The 22,568-nt window shown below is 37.2% G+C and overlaps 4 protein-coding genes and 1 long non-coding RNA gene across 5 annotated transcripts; 1 reads left to right on the plus strand and 4 right to left on the minus strand.

The window, feature by feature from the left end:
• Nucleotides 1–2,447: 2,447 nt before the first annotated feature.
• LOC131314756 (brassinosteroid-responsive RING protein 1-like) lies at nucleotides 2,448–3,359 on the minus strand. The gene has a single exon (XM_058343606.1). It carries the CDS (start codon nucleotides 3,268–3,270, stop codon nucleotides 2,803–2,805), a length of 468 nt encoding a protein of 155 aa, XP_058199589.1. The 5' UTR covers nucleotides 3,271–3,359; the 3' UTR covers nucleotides 2,448–2,802.
• An 8,648-nt stretch (nucleotides 3,360–12,007) lies between these two features.
• On the minus strand, nucleotides 12,008–12,790 carry LOC131314747 (brassinosteroid-responsive RING protein 1-like). Its single transcript, XM_058343595.1, has one exon. The coding sequence runs from the start codon at nucleotides 12,686–12,688 to the stop codon at nucleotides 12,185–12,187; it is 504 nt and encodes a 167-aa protein (XP_058199578.1). The 5' UTR covers nucleotides 12,689–12,790; the 3' UTR covers nucleotides 12,008–12,184.
• A 78-nt stretch (nucleotides 12,791–12,868) lies between these two features.
• LOC131314766 (uncharacterized) lies at nucleotides 12,869–13,736 on the plus strand. The gene is made up of 2 exons (XR_009196513.1): nucleotides 12,869–13,110; nucleotides 13,348–13,736. It is a non-coding gene; the product is annotated as an uncharacterized LOC131314766 (long non-coding RNA).
• A 1,331-nt stretch (nucleotides 13,737–15,067) lies between these two features.
• On the minus strand, nucleotides 15,068–16,768 carry LOC131317590 (protein FAR-RED IMPAIRED RESPONSE 1-like). The gene has a single exon (XM_058347127.1). The coding sequence runs from the start codon at nucleotides 16,766–16,768 to the stop codon at nucleotides 15,068–15,070; it is 1,701 nt and encodes a 566-aa protein (XP_058203110.1).
• Nucleotides 16,769–19,064: 2,296 nt separating this feature from the next.
• LOC131317591 (uncharacterized) lies at nucleotides 19,065–21,531 on the minus strand. The gene is made up of 3 exons (XM_058347128.1): nucleotides 21,213–21,531; nucleotides 20,985–21,161; nucleotides 19,065–19,150 (listed from the first exon to the last, which is right to left on the minus strand). Exons 1-3 carry the CDS (start codon nucleotides 21,529–21,531, stop codon nucleotides 19,065–19,067), a joined length of 582 nt encoding a protein of 193 aa, XP_058203111.1.
• Nucleotides 21,532–22,568: the final 1,037 nt, after the last annotated feature.

Genomic DNA, 22,568 nt, shown 5'->3' on the forward strand with positions numbered 1-22,568 from the left:
GGAAAAAGTTTTTTTTTTTTCAAAAGAACATTTTTTGAAAAAAATTAAAATAAAAAAATTGTTTTGAAATAAAACTTTTCAAAAAAAAAATTGGGAAAAACAGTTTCAATAAAAAAAAACATGTAAAAAAACTGTTTTTGCAAAAAATAAAAAACTGTTTTTAAAAGTATTTTTGTTATAAAAATGTAGAAAATGGAAGAAAGAAGGTTTTTTTTTTTGTAATGATGGTGTACTTGATTAAGGAAATGTGAAGACAATTAAATTTGATTATTGACAAAAGGTTGGTAGTTTTGATTATTCAAGGGCCAAAATTTGATGAATTGCTAAGATATTTTTAAGTTTGGTTATTCCAATGTGAGTTCTTTTTGAGCAAATATTGCTAACTTTATAAATCTTTTTGTTTTGATTATACCACTGTGGATGCTCTTAGGTTATGTTTCTTTTCCAAGAACTTCATAAATGTCAAATTACCACAAAATAGTAAAGGTTAAAGGGGAAGTTGTAGTCATTGTGGCGAAAGGATTCAACCATCTGGTTCCCATGGCCACTACACCTCTATGGTGCATCCGTTGCTCAAATTCATAACCCAAGATACTAGGGTAGGCCCAATCGGCCTACAACAATTTTGATGTGATTGTCCTTACCTACAAACTGATATAGAGGATTTGAATTCCTGAAAACCCTAGTGAAATTTTAACATTTTCAATTATAAGTAGGAAAATTCTATAACAACAAACATTTGCGTAAAGAAATACACAATACACTCACATTAGTTCGTGGGCTTTACATACACTAGTGGTCCAGTGGTCCAGTGTTTTGTGGAGACCACACCTTTAAGTAGCAGAATGATTGTTATAACTAAAACCTTTGTATGGGCCATCTCGAAACCCACGTGGGCCAATAATTGGTTAGTGTTTTGGATCTCTGTCTTATATTCCCAATTGTTTAAACATCTATTTAAAAATAACAAGAATTAAACATCACAACTTACCCATGAAGAGGACCTAGAAGCCGGGGGAGAGAATTCCCACTTACAAATTCCATTCTCTCTCTCGCAGCACTCTTGGCCACACAATGAGCCATAGAGTTACCAACACTTCTCGCAAAACTCACATCAAGTTCATCAAATAAAGAAACCAAATGACACCCACAAAGGGTGAGAAAGTCCCATGAAGGGGAGAAAGATCCACATAATTAAGGGGAATCACATGTGAAAACAGAAAAGAGATCGAAAAGAAGGGAGAAAAAAAAGGAGAAAACCACCAGTAGTAAACTATGTTGCCTAAGCCGCCATGCCAGATTTGACAACCTATTTGCCGGAGGAGCAAAACCAAGCTATCTCTTCTCCATATTTATACCAGATCCGACCCCAATTTGACCGGAGCCGCCAAAGGACAAAGAAAGGAAGTGGAGGGAGAAGGCGGAGGATGGAGGTGAAAGGTGGATTGTGGAGGCGGAGATAAGGTGGAGCTCGAAGGGTCTAGTAGATGAAGGTGAGGGAGGCGAGAGTGGAGGCGGCAACCCCACCCTCCAAAGAAACCTTCGAGATATAAGCAGAATTCACTGCTAACTCTCATCTACACCATAGTTTTAAATCGCGGTATCGGTCGCCGTCGCGGTATCGGTCGCGGTATATCGGTATCGGGACATATCGGTGATACGTCGCGGGAATCGGGTGTCGCGGTCGTGAATTTTTAAAAATCATCAGCAACATGTATAAAACTTGAAAAATATACTTTTACCCCAAACATTGGCTTAATTATCACATTTACTTATTTTCCAAGACAAGATCCAAAATTTTTGCAAAAAAGCTGTGAAAAAAGCTGTGTGGAAGGAGTTTTTTGTTTTTTGCTTTTCTTTTTTTTTTTCAGCACCGATACGTATCGGCCGTATCGGCCGTATCGGTCCAAATATCGGTTACGGACCGATACGTATCGGGAACCGGCCGATACGCCTGTGAATTTCAATCTCACCGATATATCGGCCAATATCCGTATCGGAAGCCGAAAATTCCGGTACGTATCGGCCGATACGGTACGTATCGGCCGATATTTAAAACTATGATCTACACACATGTGCACAAGTAAATGAGAATGGCCATTTAGGGTGTGATCCACTAACTAAAAATAAGTACTTATTTTTTTGAATTAAAGATAATGTATTGTGAGAGAATGACATATTTCATAAAACAGAAAATAAGTATTTAAAAAATAAGAATTTTAACAGAACGGAGCCTTAATCTGCAACCCATCTCTTGTTCGACCTCAACCACTCCCATTCAATCCAATTTATCTACAGGAACCAATACCCATTCAATGGATATTAGACTCTTAAAAAGTTAGCTTCCCATTTTATTCACTACCAAACCAATATCATGCCTTTTTAGAATTGTATTTAGATATGCACATGGTAAGTCCCAAAAGAAAAAAGAGAGTAATATACTAGCATTTAAGAGAATTGGATCCAAATAAATACTAGTAAAACATTATTTGCTGTGTTTAATTGATGAACAAAAAGAAAACTCTTTGCCATAGCACAAAACCATTCTACTACTAAAAACGTTCTCACATGAAATCTGCGAGTCCCACTATCCGTAAACTTTTGCTACAATCACAAATACCTGTAACCAGATAGTTATACAAACTTTCTCACATTGCATTTGGAGGTCCACTATCCATGTGCGGTTCCAAGTTGAGTCCGTAGCTGTGTTAGCGTAGCACTAGTCGCTAGCTTCCACAAACCAATGGCAACCGGCAAGTACTCTTTGTACAAATCCGTAATCCCCGACCCAGCCAACACCCTCTAGCCGGGTACAATTGGAGCCCGACAGAGAGGGCAAGTCCTGGGCCGACCACGATGTGTGGTAGAAAAGGAACTCAGTAAAGACGGTGACCCAGGAGCAACGAATAAATCTTCGTCCATCCACGGGTCAAGACAGCTCTGGTGGAAAACGTGCCGGCAATTTGGCAGCCGCCGGACCTTGTCGCAGCAGCTGAAAGCGCACAGGCACACAGCGCAGTCCTCAGGCGGTGGGGGGTGGTCCTCCGCCAGGTCCGAGAACTTCATCATAGGGAGTAGTAGGTCTTCGAACCGGGATAGGGAACGGGGGTTCGGATCCGGGAGGGGGTCGGGTCGGGCGGGTGAAGAGGTTCGTGGGTCGTAATGGGAAAGGCCGAGAGAGTGGAAGAGGGAGGAGATGAGGTGGCGGATGAGACCCGGGAGGAGGAGGTTTGGGAGGCGGAACTCCGTGGAACCAAAGGGGTACCCCATTTGCTTTGAATTTTGATTGCTTGAGAGAGAGAGAGAGAGAGAGAGAGAGGTGAGTATGGGAATTGTTTGATTTGGATTTGTAGCGATGTTTGCAGGTTATGAATATGAGAGTGAATAAGTTATTCACGGAATGGTACAATCGTAGTCGTCCGTTTTGGTAATTAATAGTTGAGATATATTTTTAAATTTTGATCAGTAAAAAATATCTTCTATCGGTAAAAATTATTCCTCTATCTGAATTATCCAAAACACTTTTGGACAGTCGTGATTGACTTCCGTAAAAACTTATTTCCATAAATAAGTTTTTTTGCATGTATATACTCTTTCTGTTGATAACTTAGAAAAATACTTCCTCCGTCTTATTTTGTTTGCTCACGTTTTTTTGGGGCTATCCCAAATTGTTGTACTCCCTCAGTCCAGATTTAGTAGTTCTTTTTGGAAATTCGTGTTACTTTTCAATCTATTATATCTTGTAATTTATAATATTTTATATAATTTTGAAAATATTGTCTTATAGAATTAATTATGATCTATCAAACAAGATCTATATAGAATATAAAATTCATTACTAATTGAAAGATATTCCGTATAACTCATTTTTTATCCAGTTAGAATTGAATTAGGAACTATTAAATCAGGACGGAGAGAGTAATTTTTCATAATTAGAAACCACTAAAAGGGCAAAGTTTCAAATTATACCTCTTTAGTTTTGAGTTGAGTACATTAATAGTTAAAGTTATTGTACTTTTCTAAAGGGTATTTTTGGAAATCTAAACACTTTTCAATCCAAAAAAAAGACTTTGAGTCAATAAAAATGGGAGAATTCTTGTAATGAGTGAACAAATTGAGATGGAGGGAGTATAATTTTCCAAACAAAATAATAATAATTTTTTTTGATAAATTAAAAGAACTTACTGTTATTTAGAAACTATCAGCCAAATGTTTGAATTTTTTTCGATAAATATATTCAACTTTAAGCTCTCGTTTTGGGGACTGTACAATCTTTCTAGGATGGAGGTAGTATGTCGTATCTATTTTAAGTGACTCGGAATCAAATTCTGAACGAAAGTTCACTGAACTTACTTCAGTCATTGACTCAAACTCAGATTTTCAAACATATCAAGAGACACTCAAATTTTTACTCGAATTTTTTAAAGGTTTTTCTCGCTCTTAGTAATATACAACTATGCAATTACTGAAGCTTTTAACTCAAATTTGTGCTTATATTTGAGTTTGTCCTTTGAAACGGTTCATAGCAAGAGGAGCTTTTACTCTAATTTCTACTTATGTTAAGAATTTCAGTTAAGGGCTGAAAATGCTCCAATGGGGCAGAATTAATACCATAAATTAACTTACACGACCAATACTTAATTAACACAGAGTGGTTATATCTATATTAATAATTAACTACATCTGAAATTCTGAATCTCCAGCTATTAATTTGCTTTTTCCATTTATTATTTATGTGTAAATTAATCCATTATTGAACATGATAGGAGGTATGAATTAACTTCCATTTTAATGACTTATCACCGACAGCTTTTGCCTGTGTGGGTCAACATGTGAAAACACAGCCACAATAGTGCGGTCAATCTGGCCATCCATCTCGGCAATAGACAGTTCGAATTTTCATCCGAACAATGAACGGCTCGAATTTGTAGGAGTTCAGATTAAATCCGAGCCCTTCATATCGAGATGAATGGTCGGATCCATCGCACCATACGGTGTAGTGCGGCTGCCACACTACAGTAACTCCCAATCCCATTGAACAGACAATCACTCTTTGCACGATCCTGTTATTTTCCTTTGATACTTGATACCCATCTCTCTAACATATTTTGCGTTTATTAGTTTTGAGTTAAACTTTTGAGGATTTTTGAAGACGGATCAGAAGAGTAAAAAAAATTATGACTTTTATCTAAATATTTTTAAAAATATCCAAGATAAAGCCAAATTTTTTGGGCATTATCTGAGTTATTTCCAAAAATACGAGGTAACAATAGAAAAATTTTACTTTTTCGATTTCTCTTGTCGAGATAAATTAATAATTCACAAAATTTGACACAAAACTAAAAAACTAAGGCGAACAACACGTCAAAAAAAAAAACCTAAAAAGCTAAGGAGAACATCATCAATTTATGACTCTTAAGTCTAGTCACAGTCAATCAAATGGACGCTTTGATTATTGGGCATTATCAAGTGGTTGGCATGGGTCAATGGCCCCCAATAATTGGGAAGCCCAAAACTTTATCCTCCAAAGAACTTGCAAGTATCTTTAGATTTACTCCTGAAGTTGTCACTGCAACAAAAAATGTACTCTCTCCGTTCGGATTTAATTGTCTATAGTTTCATTCTAACGGGTTAAAAAAAGGTTATATTTTTGAATCCGCAATGAATTTCATATCGAATATAGATATTGTTTGATAAATCTCGTTTAGTTTTATAATACAATGTTTTCGAAATCACGTTAAATATTATAAATTAAAAGATATAATCGATTTAAATTGGATCTTACTGAAGTCGAAGTAAATTACCGTGTATGGACCGAACTTGTAAAACTCGATATAGCAGATAAAGAAAGGATTATTTAAGAAATCAATGTTGACAAATGCAAAGGGACGTCAGTGATGAGAAACGCAACACACTACTTGGTCGAGCAGCGCTACAGTTCCCGAAGGGGGGAATCCCGATCGGATTTCCGATGCAGGTCCACTTTGGCCACCGGACGGTTGATTCGAGCCATCTAAAAATTTTTTAAAAAAAAATCAAGTGGGCTTGCGCGAGAATTAATAGCATCCGACTTGTGTAGGTGGCCGATCCAAGCACTCCATTTTTGAGTGTTTATACAAACAAAAATGGAGTGCTTGGATCGGCCACCTACACAAGTCGGATGCCATTGATTCTCGTTGTAGACCATTTGATTTTTTTTTTAAAATTTTTGGACGGCTCGGATCAGCCGTCCGGTGGCCGGAGTGGGCCCGGCAGACCGTTGGGAATCCGGTCGGGATTTCCCGTCGGGAACCTCAGACTTTTCGCTACTTGGTCTAGGTTTATATATTCATTTATTTTTGTAATGGATTATTTCTGGACTAATTTTGTACGGAGTACTAATTAATTTCTTTTATTACGTTTTCAGGTTGGTCAGATTATCCATAGGTTGGTAATAAACAAATTTAGGTCTATCTCCGATCCGAATTCGATAACGTCGATCCGATAATCTGAATCCGGTAATTCAAATACAGATTGGATCGGATTGGATTAAATCCGTTATCGATCTGAATCCGAATTTTATTTTTTTAATTTTTTTTAAAAAACAGTAATTTTTTTATTTTGAAAAAAAATGTTTAAGAAGTTGTATTTTTTATTTTAATTAAAAAAATTGTACTTTTTTTAAAAATATAAAATTTTTTTTGCTAAAATTTTTGAAGTAAAAAAAGTTTTCTGATCCGGATTATCACTATCGGATTCGAGTATTATCGAATTTGGGTCTTATCGATCGGATTCGGTCCATTGACAGGATTATAAACAATTATCAATATATCTGATGTCACATAACATCGATTGTTTAATTATAGTGGAGTATTACTTTACAAGAGAAAATCTTTTTAACGTCATGAATACTAGTTGTTTACGGAGATGAATTGCAACCATCTATTTTTGGACGGTTCGGATGTTAATGAAACTTTTCTAGGTAAGAGTTTAACTCTTTTCCCGAAAAGATTTCATTTAAATTCGGACCGTTTAAAGTCGAAACGGACTGCTGAGATCGCACGGCTCTGTGAATAAGGGAATCACGGAGCTAGCCTCCGTAAATAAGCCAACCTCATTTTACAAATGCCCAAAATGCATTGTTTATGATTGAATTCTTTTGTTTACATCTGACCAAACATACTGACCTAAAACTCAAATTCACCTCGAGAAGTTCGATGGCCATGTTGATGGTACCCATTTTACCTATCATTCAATAATTGAAACAGACACTTCTGTCTTAAATTGTTTTTGCAAGATGGTGGAGCGAACTGATCTGTTTGTGGTTAGGTTTTCTTAAGGCCCCATTCAGCTAAATAAGCTAACTGGCTTATTTTTTTGTCTTTTTTCAATTTTTTTTTTGTATTTGTTAGTTTTTCGTCAATTTTTTTGGAATTATTGCATCGCCATGACGTAGGCCTGTCAATGGGCCGGATCCGATCCGGATCCGACAGATCCGGATCCGGATCCGAATCCGATAAGACACAATCCGATCCGGATCCGATAAGACTCAAATCCGATAGTGAGAATCCGGATCCGAATCCGAAAAATCCGGATCCGATCCGAAAATCCGAATCCGATCCGGAAACTTTTTTTACTTCAAAAATTTTAGCCAAAAAAAAATATTTTTTTCAAAAAAATACAATTTTTTTTTTCAAAAAAAAATTATTTTCAGAAAAAAAAAATTAAAAAATTTAAAATAAAAAATAAAAATAAAAATACAACTTCTTAAACATTTTTTTTTTCAAAATAAAAATTTTACTATTTTTTTAAAAAAAATAAAGTTCGGATTCGGATTGAGAACGGATTTAATCCGATCCGACCCGGTTCCGACCCGGATCCGTATTGAATTACCGGATCCGGATTATCGGATTATCGGATCGATGTTATCGGATTCGGATCCGGATCGGATCGGATTTTTCGGATCGGATCCGGATCGAATCCGGTCCATTGACAGGCCTACCATGACGTTAGGAATCTACAAAAGTAAAAAATTATGATCGAAATACATTTTTTTTGAATAAAGATGAAAAAATTGGCTTATTGGCCTATTTTTGTCTTTATTCAAAAAAATTAGATTTCGATCGTAATTTTTTTTTACTTTTTAGATTCCTCTTGTCGTGACGATGCAATAATCCCCAAAAAATTGACGAAAAACTAACTAATACGAAAAAAAATTGTATAAGGACAAAAAAAATAAGCTAATCGACTTATTTAGCTGAACGGAGCCTCATTGTGGGTTGTTTTCCGTCCAATTTTTTTTTTGGTCTATGATCAATTGCATATGGATTCATATTTGGAACTTAAATATGGATTTGCAAAGTTTGAGTGGAAGATTATTCTGAAGCAGCTTTTTTGGGTGATCTCATTCAGCTTCTAAGCTAGAAATATTGCAATTTGGGGTCTTCTTTTGTACATAGTGTGTCTAAAAACCGTTCCATTTTTTCCCTACGGCTTGTTATTTTTTGGTCACATGGTCTCTTTCAGGGTACGAAGGGTATCTGAGGGCCAAAAACTTGACAGTCTTTACGATGCTAGCTACTAGTTTGATGGGAACCGGAAATCCTATAGTGCAGTCGCACTACTAGCTTAATGGGAACCGAACGAAATCCCCGTATTGTGCAGTCACATTTGACAGTTCTGCTAACAAGTGTTCATGGGGCACAAGTTAAGGTGCAACAAATATGAAATATTTTCCAACATTTCCTAAAAGAAAGTCCAACAACAATTAATTTTCTTTCCCTCCACTTCATTTTCCATTTCCCTCTCCTGCATTTTCCTTTTCCGCTTCGTCTTCTTGTTTTGTTGTGGACCATTTTCTCCACTTCATCATGCTCTAAGATTTATCAAGTATAGCATTAGCAGGTGACTAAAAATCAATCCAAGCATCTAACATAAAAATTAACCGACAAAAAAATACCATGGCATGACATAAATAAAATGCAACATTTATAATTTAATTTTTCGTAAATTCCTACAAGAAAAAAAGTTCATCTTATTGATCCAAAACAAGGTGATGTTTAAGAAAAGAAAAGAAAATATAGGATTCAAAAAGAGTCATCGCCCAGTACTTCAACGAAAATATAGGATTCAAACAAGATGAAGACCTTGTTGTATGTGTGGAACCCCCTATCGCTTAGTCATTTTATGTTGGAAGATGCCATGGGGAGGGTTTGGTTTAGGGACTCCTTTGATGGGTGTCGGCTTGTCGCACAGTTATTATTGGCAATATTTCTATCAATTAATTTGGAGATTTTAATTCTTGTAATTTAATGGCACGAAATTTTGACAAATCTTTACCTATAAAAAACTATGTCAATGAATTTCATTTATAGTTCTTCTGATTTATATCAAAGGTGCTGCAATCTTTTTAAATTAGGTTATGTTTCTTTTCCGAGAACTTCACAAATGTCAAAGTACCACAAAAATAGTAAAGGTTGAGGCCTTAAGTGAAAGTTGTAGTCATTGTGGTGGCAGAAGGATTCAACCATCTGGTTCCCACGGCCACTAGACCTCTGTGGTGCACCCGTTGCTCAAACTCATAACCGGAATACCAAAGTTTTGATTTCCCTTTTGGAGGCACTCTTTATGGTGTCAGTTGTTATGTCAAGGATTTGCGCCATAGTACCCACTCTCACACCCAAAAATAATCGGAATTTTACTTGGGTAGGCCCAACAAGCCCACAACAATTTTGATGTGATTGTCCTTACTTACAAACCAATAAAGAGGATTTGAATCCTTAAAAACAAGTGAAATTTTAACATTTACAATTATAACTAGGAAAATTCTAAAACGACAAGCCTTGGCTAAACAAATACACAACACACGCACATAAGTTCGTGGGCTTTACATACACTAGTGGTACAGTATTTGTGGAGGCCACACCTTCGTATGAGTGTTTGTGCATTTGTTTGTGTAAAAATATTAATAGTAGTAGAATGATTGTTATAACTAAAACATTTGTATACTAACAGCTCGAAACCCAGGTGGGCCAATATTCGTTGTCAGAAAAAAGACCAGTACATCAAGGGAGACCACCATCCTCATGAAGAGGATCTAGAAGCCAGGGGGAGCGAATTTCCACTTACAAATTCCCCTCTCTCTCTCGCAACACTCTTGGCCACAAAATGAGCCATAGAGTTACGAAAACTTCTCACAAAACTCACACCAAGTTTATCAAACAAAGAAAACAAACGACACCCATGAAGGGTGAGAAAGCCCTATGAAGGAGAGAAAGACCCACATAAGGGGAATCACACCTGCAAACAGAAAAGAGAATGAAAAGAAAGGGGAAAAAAGGAGAAAACCACATGCAGTAAACTATGTCGTCGAAGCCTCAACACCAGATTTGACAACTTATTATCCGGAGGAACAAAACCAAGTCATTCCTTCTCCATATCTATGCCAGATCCGACCCCAACTTGACCGGAGTTGCCAGAGGACAGAGGAAGGAAGTGGAGGGTGGAGGATGAAGGGGAAAGGCGGACTTTGGAGGCAAAAACCCTTTGACTAGCGCCAGCTTGTTTGACGCGACTAATAGTGAAGAAAGACTATTAAACAACACAATTAACAAGAATAGTACTGTAGTATTTAAAAAAAAATCTGCAAGATTCTCCCAACCGGCCAATCCCTAGGAATAATTTGGGAAGTAGTTATCCTACTTAAATCAATTACTGATTCCTTCTCACGAGATTGCCCCACTTCCCAAAGGAATTATGGATTCAACTTCCATTGTTGAATTCCATAATTGGAATCAGAATTCAGGAAGAATTGCTCCCTTTCATATTCCTAGCTTTTTTTTTTTTTTTTGACACGGTAACGGGAATTCTCATTAGAAACAAATCAACCATTTACATCTATCCAGCAAAAAAACCACCTCAGTCATATTCCTAGCTAGGCCAACAGAAAATCATGTTCACAGATTCCCATCTAAGAGATTCTACCCATCCATAGATTATTCTTTTTTCAAAATTTATATTTTATAACCATAATGAGATCACCATTTGGCATTTTCCATTTAACTCTGGTGAGATTTTTCCATCTTCGATCTTATTTGCTGTACACGTACCAATATGTAGTACATGTTTTTTTATTTTTTCTGTGTTCCTTACTTTCTCTCCTTTGCCGTACTATGTGAATAATGTTTGACTACTATGTTGGATTTTTCCGTTTACTCGGTGTTCCCAAGAGTGTGGTCCCGAAGAATTGGATGAGATTTTGAAGAGATCCACAGTTCAAAGGCCTTCGATTTGTGTTTTGGGGAGAGAGAGCAGAGAGGTGAGGGATCGGATTCTCCGATTGTTTGTTTCAATTGCTGGAAGAATGGTCCGTTACAACACACATCATGTGAGATGGAAGTTACAAATAACTGTTGTATTGAATACACACATCATGTGAAATCATGTGAAATTATCATGTGCATTATCCTTCATTTGATTATGATGCATGTCTTTTTACAGTTGTATTAGATGCAGGGCCGGCCCAATGTATTTGGATGCCCTAGGCCAAGTGATGGAATAGTGCTCTACATAAATTTTTTAATTTAAAAATAATAAACAAAAATACTTTTCTATATATAATTTTCTCTCATACTATTTAACATGGTAAATATTTTAGTCTTAATGGCTTGTACAGTTGCAATAATATTCAGTAGACTCAAGTTTGAATTACAGCAGCCCCAATTTGTGTGATCGGAGGAAATTTTTTTTGGCAAAAAGACACTACAAAAAAATACCTTTACCAGGATTTGAACCTAGGCAACTAATGTAAAAGAGCAAACACTTTACCATTGAACCATCAAAGGAATTTGTATTATAATTACACACAGAAAATATATATACTTATCTAGGAAGGGGGTGCCCCATTTTTGGCTCAAAATGTGAAGGCCCAAAGCGGCCGCCTCTTGAGCCTCCACATTGGGCCGGCCCTGATTAGATGCACACGATAAGCTAAAATATGCATTATGAATGAATTTCTTGTTCTTTCACAAAAGAAAAAAGAGAGAGTAATATAGCATTTAAGAGAATTGGATCGAAACAAATAACACACTGTTTGCTGTGCATTGATTAATGAACAAAAAGAAAACTCTTTTCAATGATTAATCAACACAGTTGGGTCCGTAACTGTGTTTTAAAGTTTTGAGCGTACCATTAGTCCCTGCGACACCTAGCTGGGCACAAGTGGAGCCCGACAAAGGGGACAAATCCTGGGCCGACCACAATGTGTGGTAGAAAATGAACTGAGTAAATCATGTGATGATGCTCCAGGAGCAATGAACAATTCTTCGTCCATCCACGGGTCAAGACAGCTCCGGTGGAAAATGTGCAGGCAATTCGTCAGCCGCTGGACCTCGTCGCTACCGTCGAAAGCGCACAGGCACACGGCGCAGTCCTCCGGCGGCAGCGGCAGGGGGTGGTCCGCCACCAGGTCCGAGAACTTCATCACAGGGAGTAGTAGGTCTTGGAACCGGGATAGGGAACGGGGGTTCAGATCCGAGAGGGAGTTGGGTCGGGCGGGTGAAGAAGGGGTTTGTGGGTTGAGGAGGTAATGGGAAAGACCGAGAGGGTGGAAGAGGGAGGAGATGAGGTGGCCGATGAGACCCGGGAGGAGGAGGGTGTGGAGGAGTAGGTTTGGGAGGCGGAACTCCGTGGAACCATAGGGGTAACCCATTTGCCTTGATTGTGCAGAGAGAGAGAGAGAGTGTGTGTGAGTGAGTGGGGGAAGTGATGTTTATAGGTTCTGTACACGAGAAAAAACTTATGTAAAATGCTACGTATAAAGAAGAATGGCCAAGAATGACCCTTAAAATATCTTTAAAAGATGAAGTCACCCACCCACCCAACCAAAGTCATTAAATTTTCTTTTGTTTTATTCTCTAGTCAGGCCCTCATTCTCTCTCTACACCTTGTAGAGGGCAAAGGGTGATTCTGTTTTCCACTTTTTAATTTTGACCACCACCGGCAACTCTCACCACCACCACCGGCGACTCCTGGCGGCCACCACCACCGCCGGCGACCAACCCTTCGTGATACCACAGCACGCGAAAAGCACAACAACACCAGCACGCGAAAATTGCGACGACAAATTCCATGGTCTCTCTTTGTGTGGGTTGTCGATAACCCTATAATTTCAGTCGATTCTACCTTAATTTCACTATAACTTGTTCAAACTAAAAAAAAAGGGTTTGGGAAATTGGGGATTTTTTTGTTTGAACCCTAATTATGTATTTCTGGTTCCATATTTGACGATTATATATGAAAAATTTCGTCAAGAACAATCTTCAAATGAATATCTTGGTAAATCTGCTATTGATCAAATTATCTTGGCAGGCATCATTTGTGAAGATCAGCGATGTTCATTTTAGGAAGATAAGGGGTACCTCGGGTTCAAATGTTGCGGTTGCGGTGCTTTATTGCAGCAGTGCAATCCCTTCTGAAGGCATTGAGTTGGCCGACATAGATCTTACCCTCAGTCCCAATGCTCTGAAGAAGTTTCCTTTGTCTGTGACAGGCTATTCTAAAACATTCAGTAGAGGGAAGCAAAATCCCCCGGCTTGCCGATAGATTCTCATTCAAAGGAACTGTGCAATTTTGGATACAATGTCGCGTTGAACAGAGACCAGTTACACTTTAAAACAAAGTGACTGTAGGAATGTTGTATTAAGAATTCCAGATTCTTTCTTTCAATGAAATATGAATTCCAAATTCTTTCTTACAAAGTGCCTGTGCTTGTTTCAAGTTGTTGCTCTTGGTCCGCCAAATGGAATTTGCACTATATTAGTAGTGAACCAATGGGAAACATAGCAGTTTGGATATATTGGTAGTGAACCAAATGGAATCTGTCATTTGTTGCCTTTGTGGATGTACTGCTCTCAATTGGCTTTGGCATGACTTGTACTCTTTTTTTCCAGGTTAAGAGTTGTAAGTTGGCTTTGGCATTCTGATGTTATAAGTTCATTTATGCCCCCATCAAAATTACCACCACATTTCGTTACTGTAAAAAGAAAAGAGACATGAACTGAAATTATCCTCCACCAATGCAAAATCTAAAAAACAGAATGACATGGCACAACATAATCAAAGTAGAATGGCAAGGCACAACAATTCATCTTCTCATAGAAATTGTTCTACATGTGTTGCCAACAAAAGGCATGTAAGTTTGCAAAAAAGTGCTATTTCTAGATGCCAGAGCAAACTAAAAGTCCCAAAATACAAAAGACAGATCATTCTCATTTTGAACTTCCTCCATCTTAGGAGTGGGAACCAGAAAACATGCCAAAAAAAGGGGTATCTAGCATCTTGAATTTCAACCATCATAGAATCTTGGAGTTCTTTGAACTTCAGGGGGTCGTATGGTGTTTAGCATATTAGTGAATCCCTGAACGCTTGTCTTCCAAGATGGAGAGAACTGATATTGACCCTAATCAAAATAACAAGTACAAATTAAATACCATCTTAAGTATGTTAGAGTAAGCATATCATAGAGGAAAACATTAAAGGGAAATACCTGAAATGGTTGCATGGCTTGATGTATACTGGGCTGACATGGAAAAAGTCCTCCTTGAGGCATATTCGGTTGGAATGAAGAATTACCTTGTACAAGCGAACTTGACTGGTACGTATGAAAGCTTTGGAAAATATTTGACTCTAAAGTTTTTTCAGCACTTGTTATTTTCTTCTTTGCTCCCCCTCCTTTTTTCTGTTTAATTTCGAACATGCCTTTCTTCCGTTTAGTTGGTGGTCGTCCCTTCCTCTGTGCAACCAAGGGATCAACTACATTTGTGATCTTTTCAAAAATTTCTTGCCTCCATTTTCACCAGAGATTGAACCAATGCTTCCACGTACCACTTCATCTTCTTTAAACTCTCCTTTCAGTCTTCGTACAATTTCCAACACTTTCTCATACCTTTCCTCTGAATCTTGAGCTAACTCCGCAAGCTCGAAGAACTCATTGCACATGTTGTCATAACGGCGTGCGTCAGGTTTGGTAGCTGATTTGTCATATATAGCTAATTCGAACTTTAGTGTGACATCTTTCTACAATTTTGTCTCATCTTTTCAAAATATACTTTTCAGGTAACCGATCAATCCCCTTTTCCAGAAACACCATAATACAATGCTTGCACAGTATACCCCGAGACTCGAACAAACGACAATTACAGTTAACTTCACTACCATTATCCTTAAAACAAACTTTGAAAATTACCCGCTTTTTCTTTTTTCCACACAACACATCCTCCCGTACTTCATATTCGGAAAAACCATCACCTGCCTTACTTAAATTCAAGTTGCAGTGAATCATCTCAACCAACTCATTTTGGACCTCCTTAAATTTGGCAAGAGTGTAAGCCCTTTGAAATTGTTCCTCCAACTCATATTGAGTGAAGCATGGGATGTAGGAGTTCAATGAACTAGAATCTGCCTCATTTTCTTTCTCCACCCTTTTTGCCAAAGCATTTTCATATTGCTCCACAAATTGTTGTAAGGTAGTCTTTGAGTTGATATAACTATCAAAGAATGAATTCATACCTTCACTCCGTTGTGTACTTGACATTCCTGCCCAAAATATATCATTTACGAATACAGGCACCCATTGTTCCCTCTCATCAAACAAGCCAAGTAACCATTCATTGTTTTCGAGTTTGTACATCTCAATGAAATGTCCCCAATTTTCTTCAAATTCTTCTTTCGTCCATGAATCATACACTACTTCTAGCATATGAATCGAGATGTCTTCATATTCATTGTACCCTTTCAATTTTTCAAGAATCTTGTTCAAGATATGCCATATACAACACCAATGGCGTGTATTAGGGAAAACAATCTCTATAGCCTTCTTCATTGCTTTGTCTTGATCTGTAATTATTGTAGGAGGAGCGCATTCAGACATACACGTAAGCCAACAGTTGAATAGCCATGTAAACGTCTTTGTGTCTTCCTTGGAGATGAGTGCACAACCTAACAATGTAGATTGTCCGTGGTGATTTACCCCGACGAAAGGAGCAAAAGACATATCATATCTATTCACCAAGTAGGTAGTGTCAAAAGTAACCACATCACTAAACTCTTTGAATGTGGCTCTACTTCTTGCATCGGCCCAGAATACGTTCCGCAATCGACCCTCTTCATTCAAGTCTATTGAGTAAAAAAAGTTAGAATTATGAGCTTGCATTTTCTGAAAGTACTTCAACATTGCACTTGCATCTCCTTCTCCAAGACGCAAACGGCGGATCTTTTCAACACGATTCCAACAATCCTTCTCTGAGTATGGCAGCTTCTCATGTTCCCCTCCTGCCTCTGACAAAAGAGAACCAAAATTCTTGTTCATTCTTATCCCAGCCGCATCGTTTATTTCAAGCCTCCTTTTCACATATTGGTTAAGGACCCTATTATTGGATTTGAAAAAACGAGATTTACTTGGACTCATCTCATGGTTATGGTCGAGTACAAAAGAACTCAACATCCAACTTCCATTGGAGCAAAGGACTGCATTAACTGCAGCTTTGCATTCCATTTTTGTTTGCGGTCGGAGCTTCACAGGATTGCTAGTCCTTATCCTTGGCTTTCCAGAACGGGTACACGCAAGTGTTACGCACTTAAACTCCCCATTAGCCCCTCTTTTCAAGTTCCTTCTGAACACTACAAAACCACTTTGTCTGGCATATTTCGAGTAATATCCATACATCTCATCAACTGAATTAACATTCCATACCCACTTTAGGATCCTCAACTTTATCTTTATCTTCTTCATTAGGGTCCTCAACTTTCTCTTCTTAATTGCACGTTTTCTCTAAATCAACTTCAACTTCATATTCTTCCAATCTCTATCTGAATCGCTAGACATTTCTTTGTCTCTACATTGCAGCATAAACAATGATTTAGTCTCATAATCATCCATTTTTTAAATCCGAAAGATTAATAAACTAGATTCTCAGACTACATATTAAAAAAATATGAGACCTTGTGTAGTGTGGGTCCTATTTGACCAGAATGAAAGGGAATATTTTATTTCATATGAACATTAACAAATATGAAACTTAAGTGTGGTCTCCAGCTATGCGGGAGGGGAAAATAATAATCAATCTTCACCGAATGAACTGGAACAAGGCAAAGTAACAACTTTTCCGGTATCTTTTTGTTTTACCTTTCGAAACATTTTATTTAGGGTTGATCGTTGTTGTTTTTTACTTTTGTGACTCTCTGTCGAGACGAATAACTAATTCAAAGAATATGATGCGTTAATTCAAAAGAGATGAACAAAACACACAAATTGAAAAATACAAAAAAAAAAAGTTAGGGGTAATGGAGCCCAGGCAAAGTAACTACAAAAAATTAAAAGTATTGATACATACCTGAGTTTGCCGTTGTCGATCAAGTTGTTTTTTGATCAAGTCATGTGAGTGCAGGAGGTAATTTAGAGCAGAAGGAGGACTGTTTTGGAGCCCTGTTTGGCGGCAAAATGAAGTATTTTGGAACCCTCTTTAGTCTTTAGCGCCAAAATGAAAAAGACAGATGGTCCCCCTTCCCTTTTGGAGGGTTTACACGAAGAGGAGAGAGAGAGAGAGAATGAGGGCCTGGCCCGAGAATAAAACAAAAGAAAATTCAATGAGTTTGGTTGGATGAGTGGGTCCCACACAATGACATCATTTTTAAAGATATTTTAAGGCAATTCTTCTTTGTATGTAGCATTTTCCAAAACTTATTTACGGATTGTTCAGTAAATAAATGTTACGGAGGTAAATCTGGGTCGTTCAAAATTGTTTTACACGGTCCGGATTTTAAACAATTTTTTTCGGAGAAGAATATGAAAAAGTTCTTTTAAAATCCAGACCAGTTATTTCCGAGACGGACGGGTGAGATCGTGTAGCTCCGTAAATAACTCATTTACAACGGCTGTGTGAATAAGACTCTCTATGTATATACTCACTCCGTTGATAACTTAAAAAACAGAGCCGTTGTAAATCTGAGCCCGACGAACCCGTATGAAAAAATTTGAGCCGTTTAATAATTTTTATAAAAAAACCGAGTGGGCATCATGATAGGTGCTCGATCCAATCTTCACAGTTTTCATCCAATCTTCCCATTTTTGCCAATTTTTAAAAAATGGTTAATTTGCTTTTCCATTTATTATTTGGAAATTGATATTCGTGCTCTCTTTTTTACTGATGGTGCTCCATTTTAACGTGAAGTTATTACTAACTTCATGAACAAAATGGAGTGCCATTAATAAAAAAAGGGAGTGCAAATATCAATTTTCTATTATTTTAAGTGTAAATTAATCCATTATTGAACAGAGTGGTTATATCTATATTAATTAACTACATCTGAAATTCTGAATCTCCAGCTATTAATATGCTTTGTCCATTTGTTATTTTAAGTGTAAATTAATCCATTATTGATCATGATAGAATATATGAAGTAACTTCCATTTTTATGACTTTATATCACCGACAGGTTTTGCCTGTGTGGGTCAACATGTGAAAACACAATCCACATTGGACAGACAATCTCTCAAACATTTTTAGCATTTATTATTTGGGAAAATGATGGTCAATAAAGTGTTTTGATAATTAATACCCGTCAAGGATATTTTCAGCATTAACAAATGTTCTCAGCATGTCCTTAGTGGGTATTAATTATCAAAACACGTCTTGAGCCGTTATTTTCCCTTATTATTTTAGTCTTGTGTTAAACTTTTGAGGATTTTTGGAGACGAACCAGAAGAGTAAAAAAATTATGAATTTTACCTAAATATTTTTAGAAATATCCAAGATAAAGTTAAACTTTTTAGACTTTATCTGGGTTATTTCCAAAAATATGAGGTAATAGTAGAAAATTTTTATTTTTCCGATTTTTCTCTTTAAGATAAATAAATATAATTCATAAAATCTGGCGCAAAACTAATAAATGTGAGATATTTTTTTTATAAGAACAAAATGTCCAAAAACCATAAAAAACTAAGGAGAACAACATCGGTTTATGACTCTAGTCACAGTCCATCAAATGGACGCTTTGATTATTGGGCTTATCTAAGTGGCTGGTATGTGTCAATGGCCCCCAATAATTGGGAAGCCCAATACTTTATCCTCCAAAGAACTTGCAAGAATCTTTAGATTTACTCTTGAAGTAGTGACTGCAACAAAAAAAAAAAGAAAAAAAGGTAATATCCACGCAAGCTGGTTCGGATATTTAGTTATTTAAAAAGAAGAAGAGAGTAATGTGCCGGGGAGAGAAAGACCAACATCAACACATAATGTTTAATGCCCCAAGGTAGTAAATAAAGTGAAAATCATGATTGGGTGTTATTTTATTTGCCTAAGAACCAACTTATAAATAGTTAGGGTAATTCTGGATACTTTATTTTCAAACAAAAAAAGAGAGAAGAGGGATGACCAGCAGGCAACTAAAGAATCTCCTATTTGTTGGGGAGTCGTAGGATAGGAAATCTGCCGAGCTCTACAAAACGACGGAACCACACACAAGATGATTTTTGTGCTCTGACTCTCTCACTTTTCATAATGAAGGATCCAATCTTGTACATTTTGTTTATGGGTTACCTTAATTTTGAATACAAAATAAGTGATGCACTCAACCACCAAGAAATAGTGCAACTCAAGAAAGAATAATACTAAGGTATCCAAGTACTTTACAACTCATCAAATGATCCAAAATACTACTACTATGTTTTTGCTCAAAATCCTGTCTCTCCTCTCTCCAAGCAAAGAATACCATTCATTTTGTGGCCAATCTCATTTTGTAAGAAACAATTATTTTGAGAGTTTGGGACATTCTTGCAACATATTCAAGGGAAGTTATCATCTTACAAGTCCATGATGATATATAGGATGAATAAAGTGCATTTGGCACATCATAATGCAATAGAAGAACAATTTTTTACTATTTGATAATTCGGGATATTCGGGTTAACCTACGGACATTTTGACTAATTCCTAGGAAATTAATCTCACCATTCACAACTAGGATCCAATGGAAGTCGAAGTAAAGTACCGTGTATGAACCGACCTTGTAAAACTCGATAATAGATAATGAAAGAACTATTTAAGAAATCAATGTTGACAAATGAAAAGTCCTTGTAAAACTCGATAGCAAATTATGAAAGGACTATTTAAGAAATCAATGTTAGACAAATGGAAAGCGACGTCAATGATGAGAAACGCAATACACTAATTGGTCTAGGTTTATTTATTCATTTATTTTTGTAATGGAGTATTTCTGAATGTGACCAAGCCAATTGAGTAGTACAGCTCAAACCAATAAATCTAAAATAGTGATTGAGAACTAATTTTGTACTAATTAACTTTTATTACGTTTTCAGGTGGGTCAGATTATCCATCACGTTGGTAATAAACAATTATCAATACATCTGATGTCACATACCATCGATTGTTTAATACTAAAATAGTGGAGTATTACTTTACTCTAGAAGGGAAAATCTTTTTAACGTAGCGTTCCATAAATAGTTGTTTGCGGAGATGAATCGCGACCATCTATTTTGAACGGTCCGGATGTTAATGAAATTTTTTCGGGTAAAAGTTTAACTTTTTCTAGAAAAAATTTTATTTAAATTCTTACCGTCTAAAGCTAAAACGGACTGTTGAGATCGCGTGACTCCGTAAATAAGGAAATCACGGAGCCTCCGTAAATAAGCCACCCTCATTTTACAAATGCCCAAAATGCATTGTGTACATCTAACCAAACATATACCTAAAACACAAATTCACCTCGAGAAGTTTTTTTTTTTTAAAACGTCATAATATCTATAAACTCACGACATATCCTTGTACAAAATAGACTCAAGCGCGGGCGAAATACAACCCGAAAGAAAAAAGTTAGAAACTTTTCTACATTGGGATGCAACCCAGTGAGTTTTTTTTTTTTTTGATCCGCAACCCAGTGAGTTGCTTTGTTAAGATTCCTACCACACCACCGAAAAGACCAGCGATTACAGATAGCCCATTTTCTTATATCACCGATGATTGTCTCAATCTGCCAAGGGCACTCAGATTCGGGGTTAGATACATATCGAACAAGGTTTTTGCAGTCTGTCTCAAAGATCACATCAGAAAAACCCTGCTCCATCGCCGTAACACAAGCAATTCTCAACGCCCATGTTTCTATAGCCACTGCCGAAGAAACCATAGCACGACCACCACATCATAACAGAGCAGACCCACCACAATCTCTAGCAATAATGCCAAAGGCAGCCAAGCTGCAGGAGGGTTTGAAGGCTCCATCAACATTGAACTTGACATAAGATGGTGGAGGAGGTTCCCACCTTACATCACGAACATTTGTTGGTAAAGGAAAAGTACCAGAAGAAAGCCCATCATAAATTGCTTTCAAGTAGTCAGCATTAGCCCTCTTAGCTTGATCGATCACTTCTTCAGGACTAGGAGACTTACTATTGAACACGAACAGATTGCGTGCTTTCCAGATGGCCCAACGAAGCTGGAAAATTTCACCCACCACCTCAGAGCTAGTTTCCTTCGCCATATCTCCACATAGCAGATCTTCCACCCATTTATCCACTGCCACCACCTCCTTACACAGAGTCCAGAAGGATTTCCCACTCCCAAACCAGCAAATGTTCGTGATCTCGAGAAGTTTGATGGCCTTGCACTATTGCTAGACAATTGAATATGATTCGATCAAGCCTTCAGAGTTCCAACATGTTAGGTGATCAAACGCTAATTTTTGCACAAAAATAACACAAATATAACAACCTACAAAATGAATAACTCAAAACGTTAAAAAAATTAAGTTGTCATACTTCACTTGATGGAGCACATACTTTAGGCGCCACATAAGATTACCTTGATTCTTTGCCATGAAAGTCAAAAACCAATACGTACAACTGGGGCCAATTATCTTAATATATAATTATATAAGTAAATACTTTAGGCGCAACCATATAGTATACCGAAACTTATAAAATAAACAATTCGAATCGTCAAATTAAAATTACTGTGTGACACACGATTCATCGCGGTCGGACAATGGGAGAATCTTGGGCCTACTACTATGTCAAAAGTATGAAAACAAAATGAATTCCCAGCATAACGTAGAAAAGTGGTCGTCCCAGCATAATCTTGTTAAAAACTACTAGAAGTCTAGAAATGGTGGGGCTCCATCTTGCCTCTCCACGTCTCTCTCTAGAAAAACGCCAATTCCAGTCTCCGGTGCAAAAGAAAAACCCAGATCTAGATCCTCTCGTAATTAGAAAGTCTATTAACACAATCATTTACGCAACCAGATGCACAAATACTAGAAAAATCTAACACACACATGGATGTACATTGTTATTAAACGAACGAGAAGTCTAGGCACACAGTTTACGGGTCACGTTCACATGCATCGAATATAGTGGTTTCGAACATAGTGAAGCCGATCCTGCCGGCCAACTCCGAACATGGTGTTTCAAAATGTACAATTCGTACGGATTTACATGCATCCAACGGCTCGAAAAAGAGTTGTTATGAAAACCGGAAAAAAAAGCATATGCAACAAAAGTAGAAAATGGTTGGTGGGGA

Source organism: Rhododendron vialii, chromosome 2a (assembly GCF_030253575.1).
Source record: "Rhododendron vialii isolate Sample 1 chromosome 2a, ASM3025357v1".
Taxonomy (NCBI): Eukaryota; Viridiplantae; Streptophyta; class Magnoliopsida; order Ericales; family Ericaceae; genus Rhododendron; species Rhododendron vialii.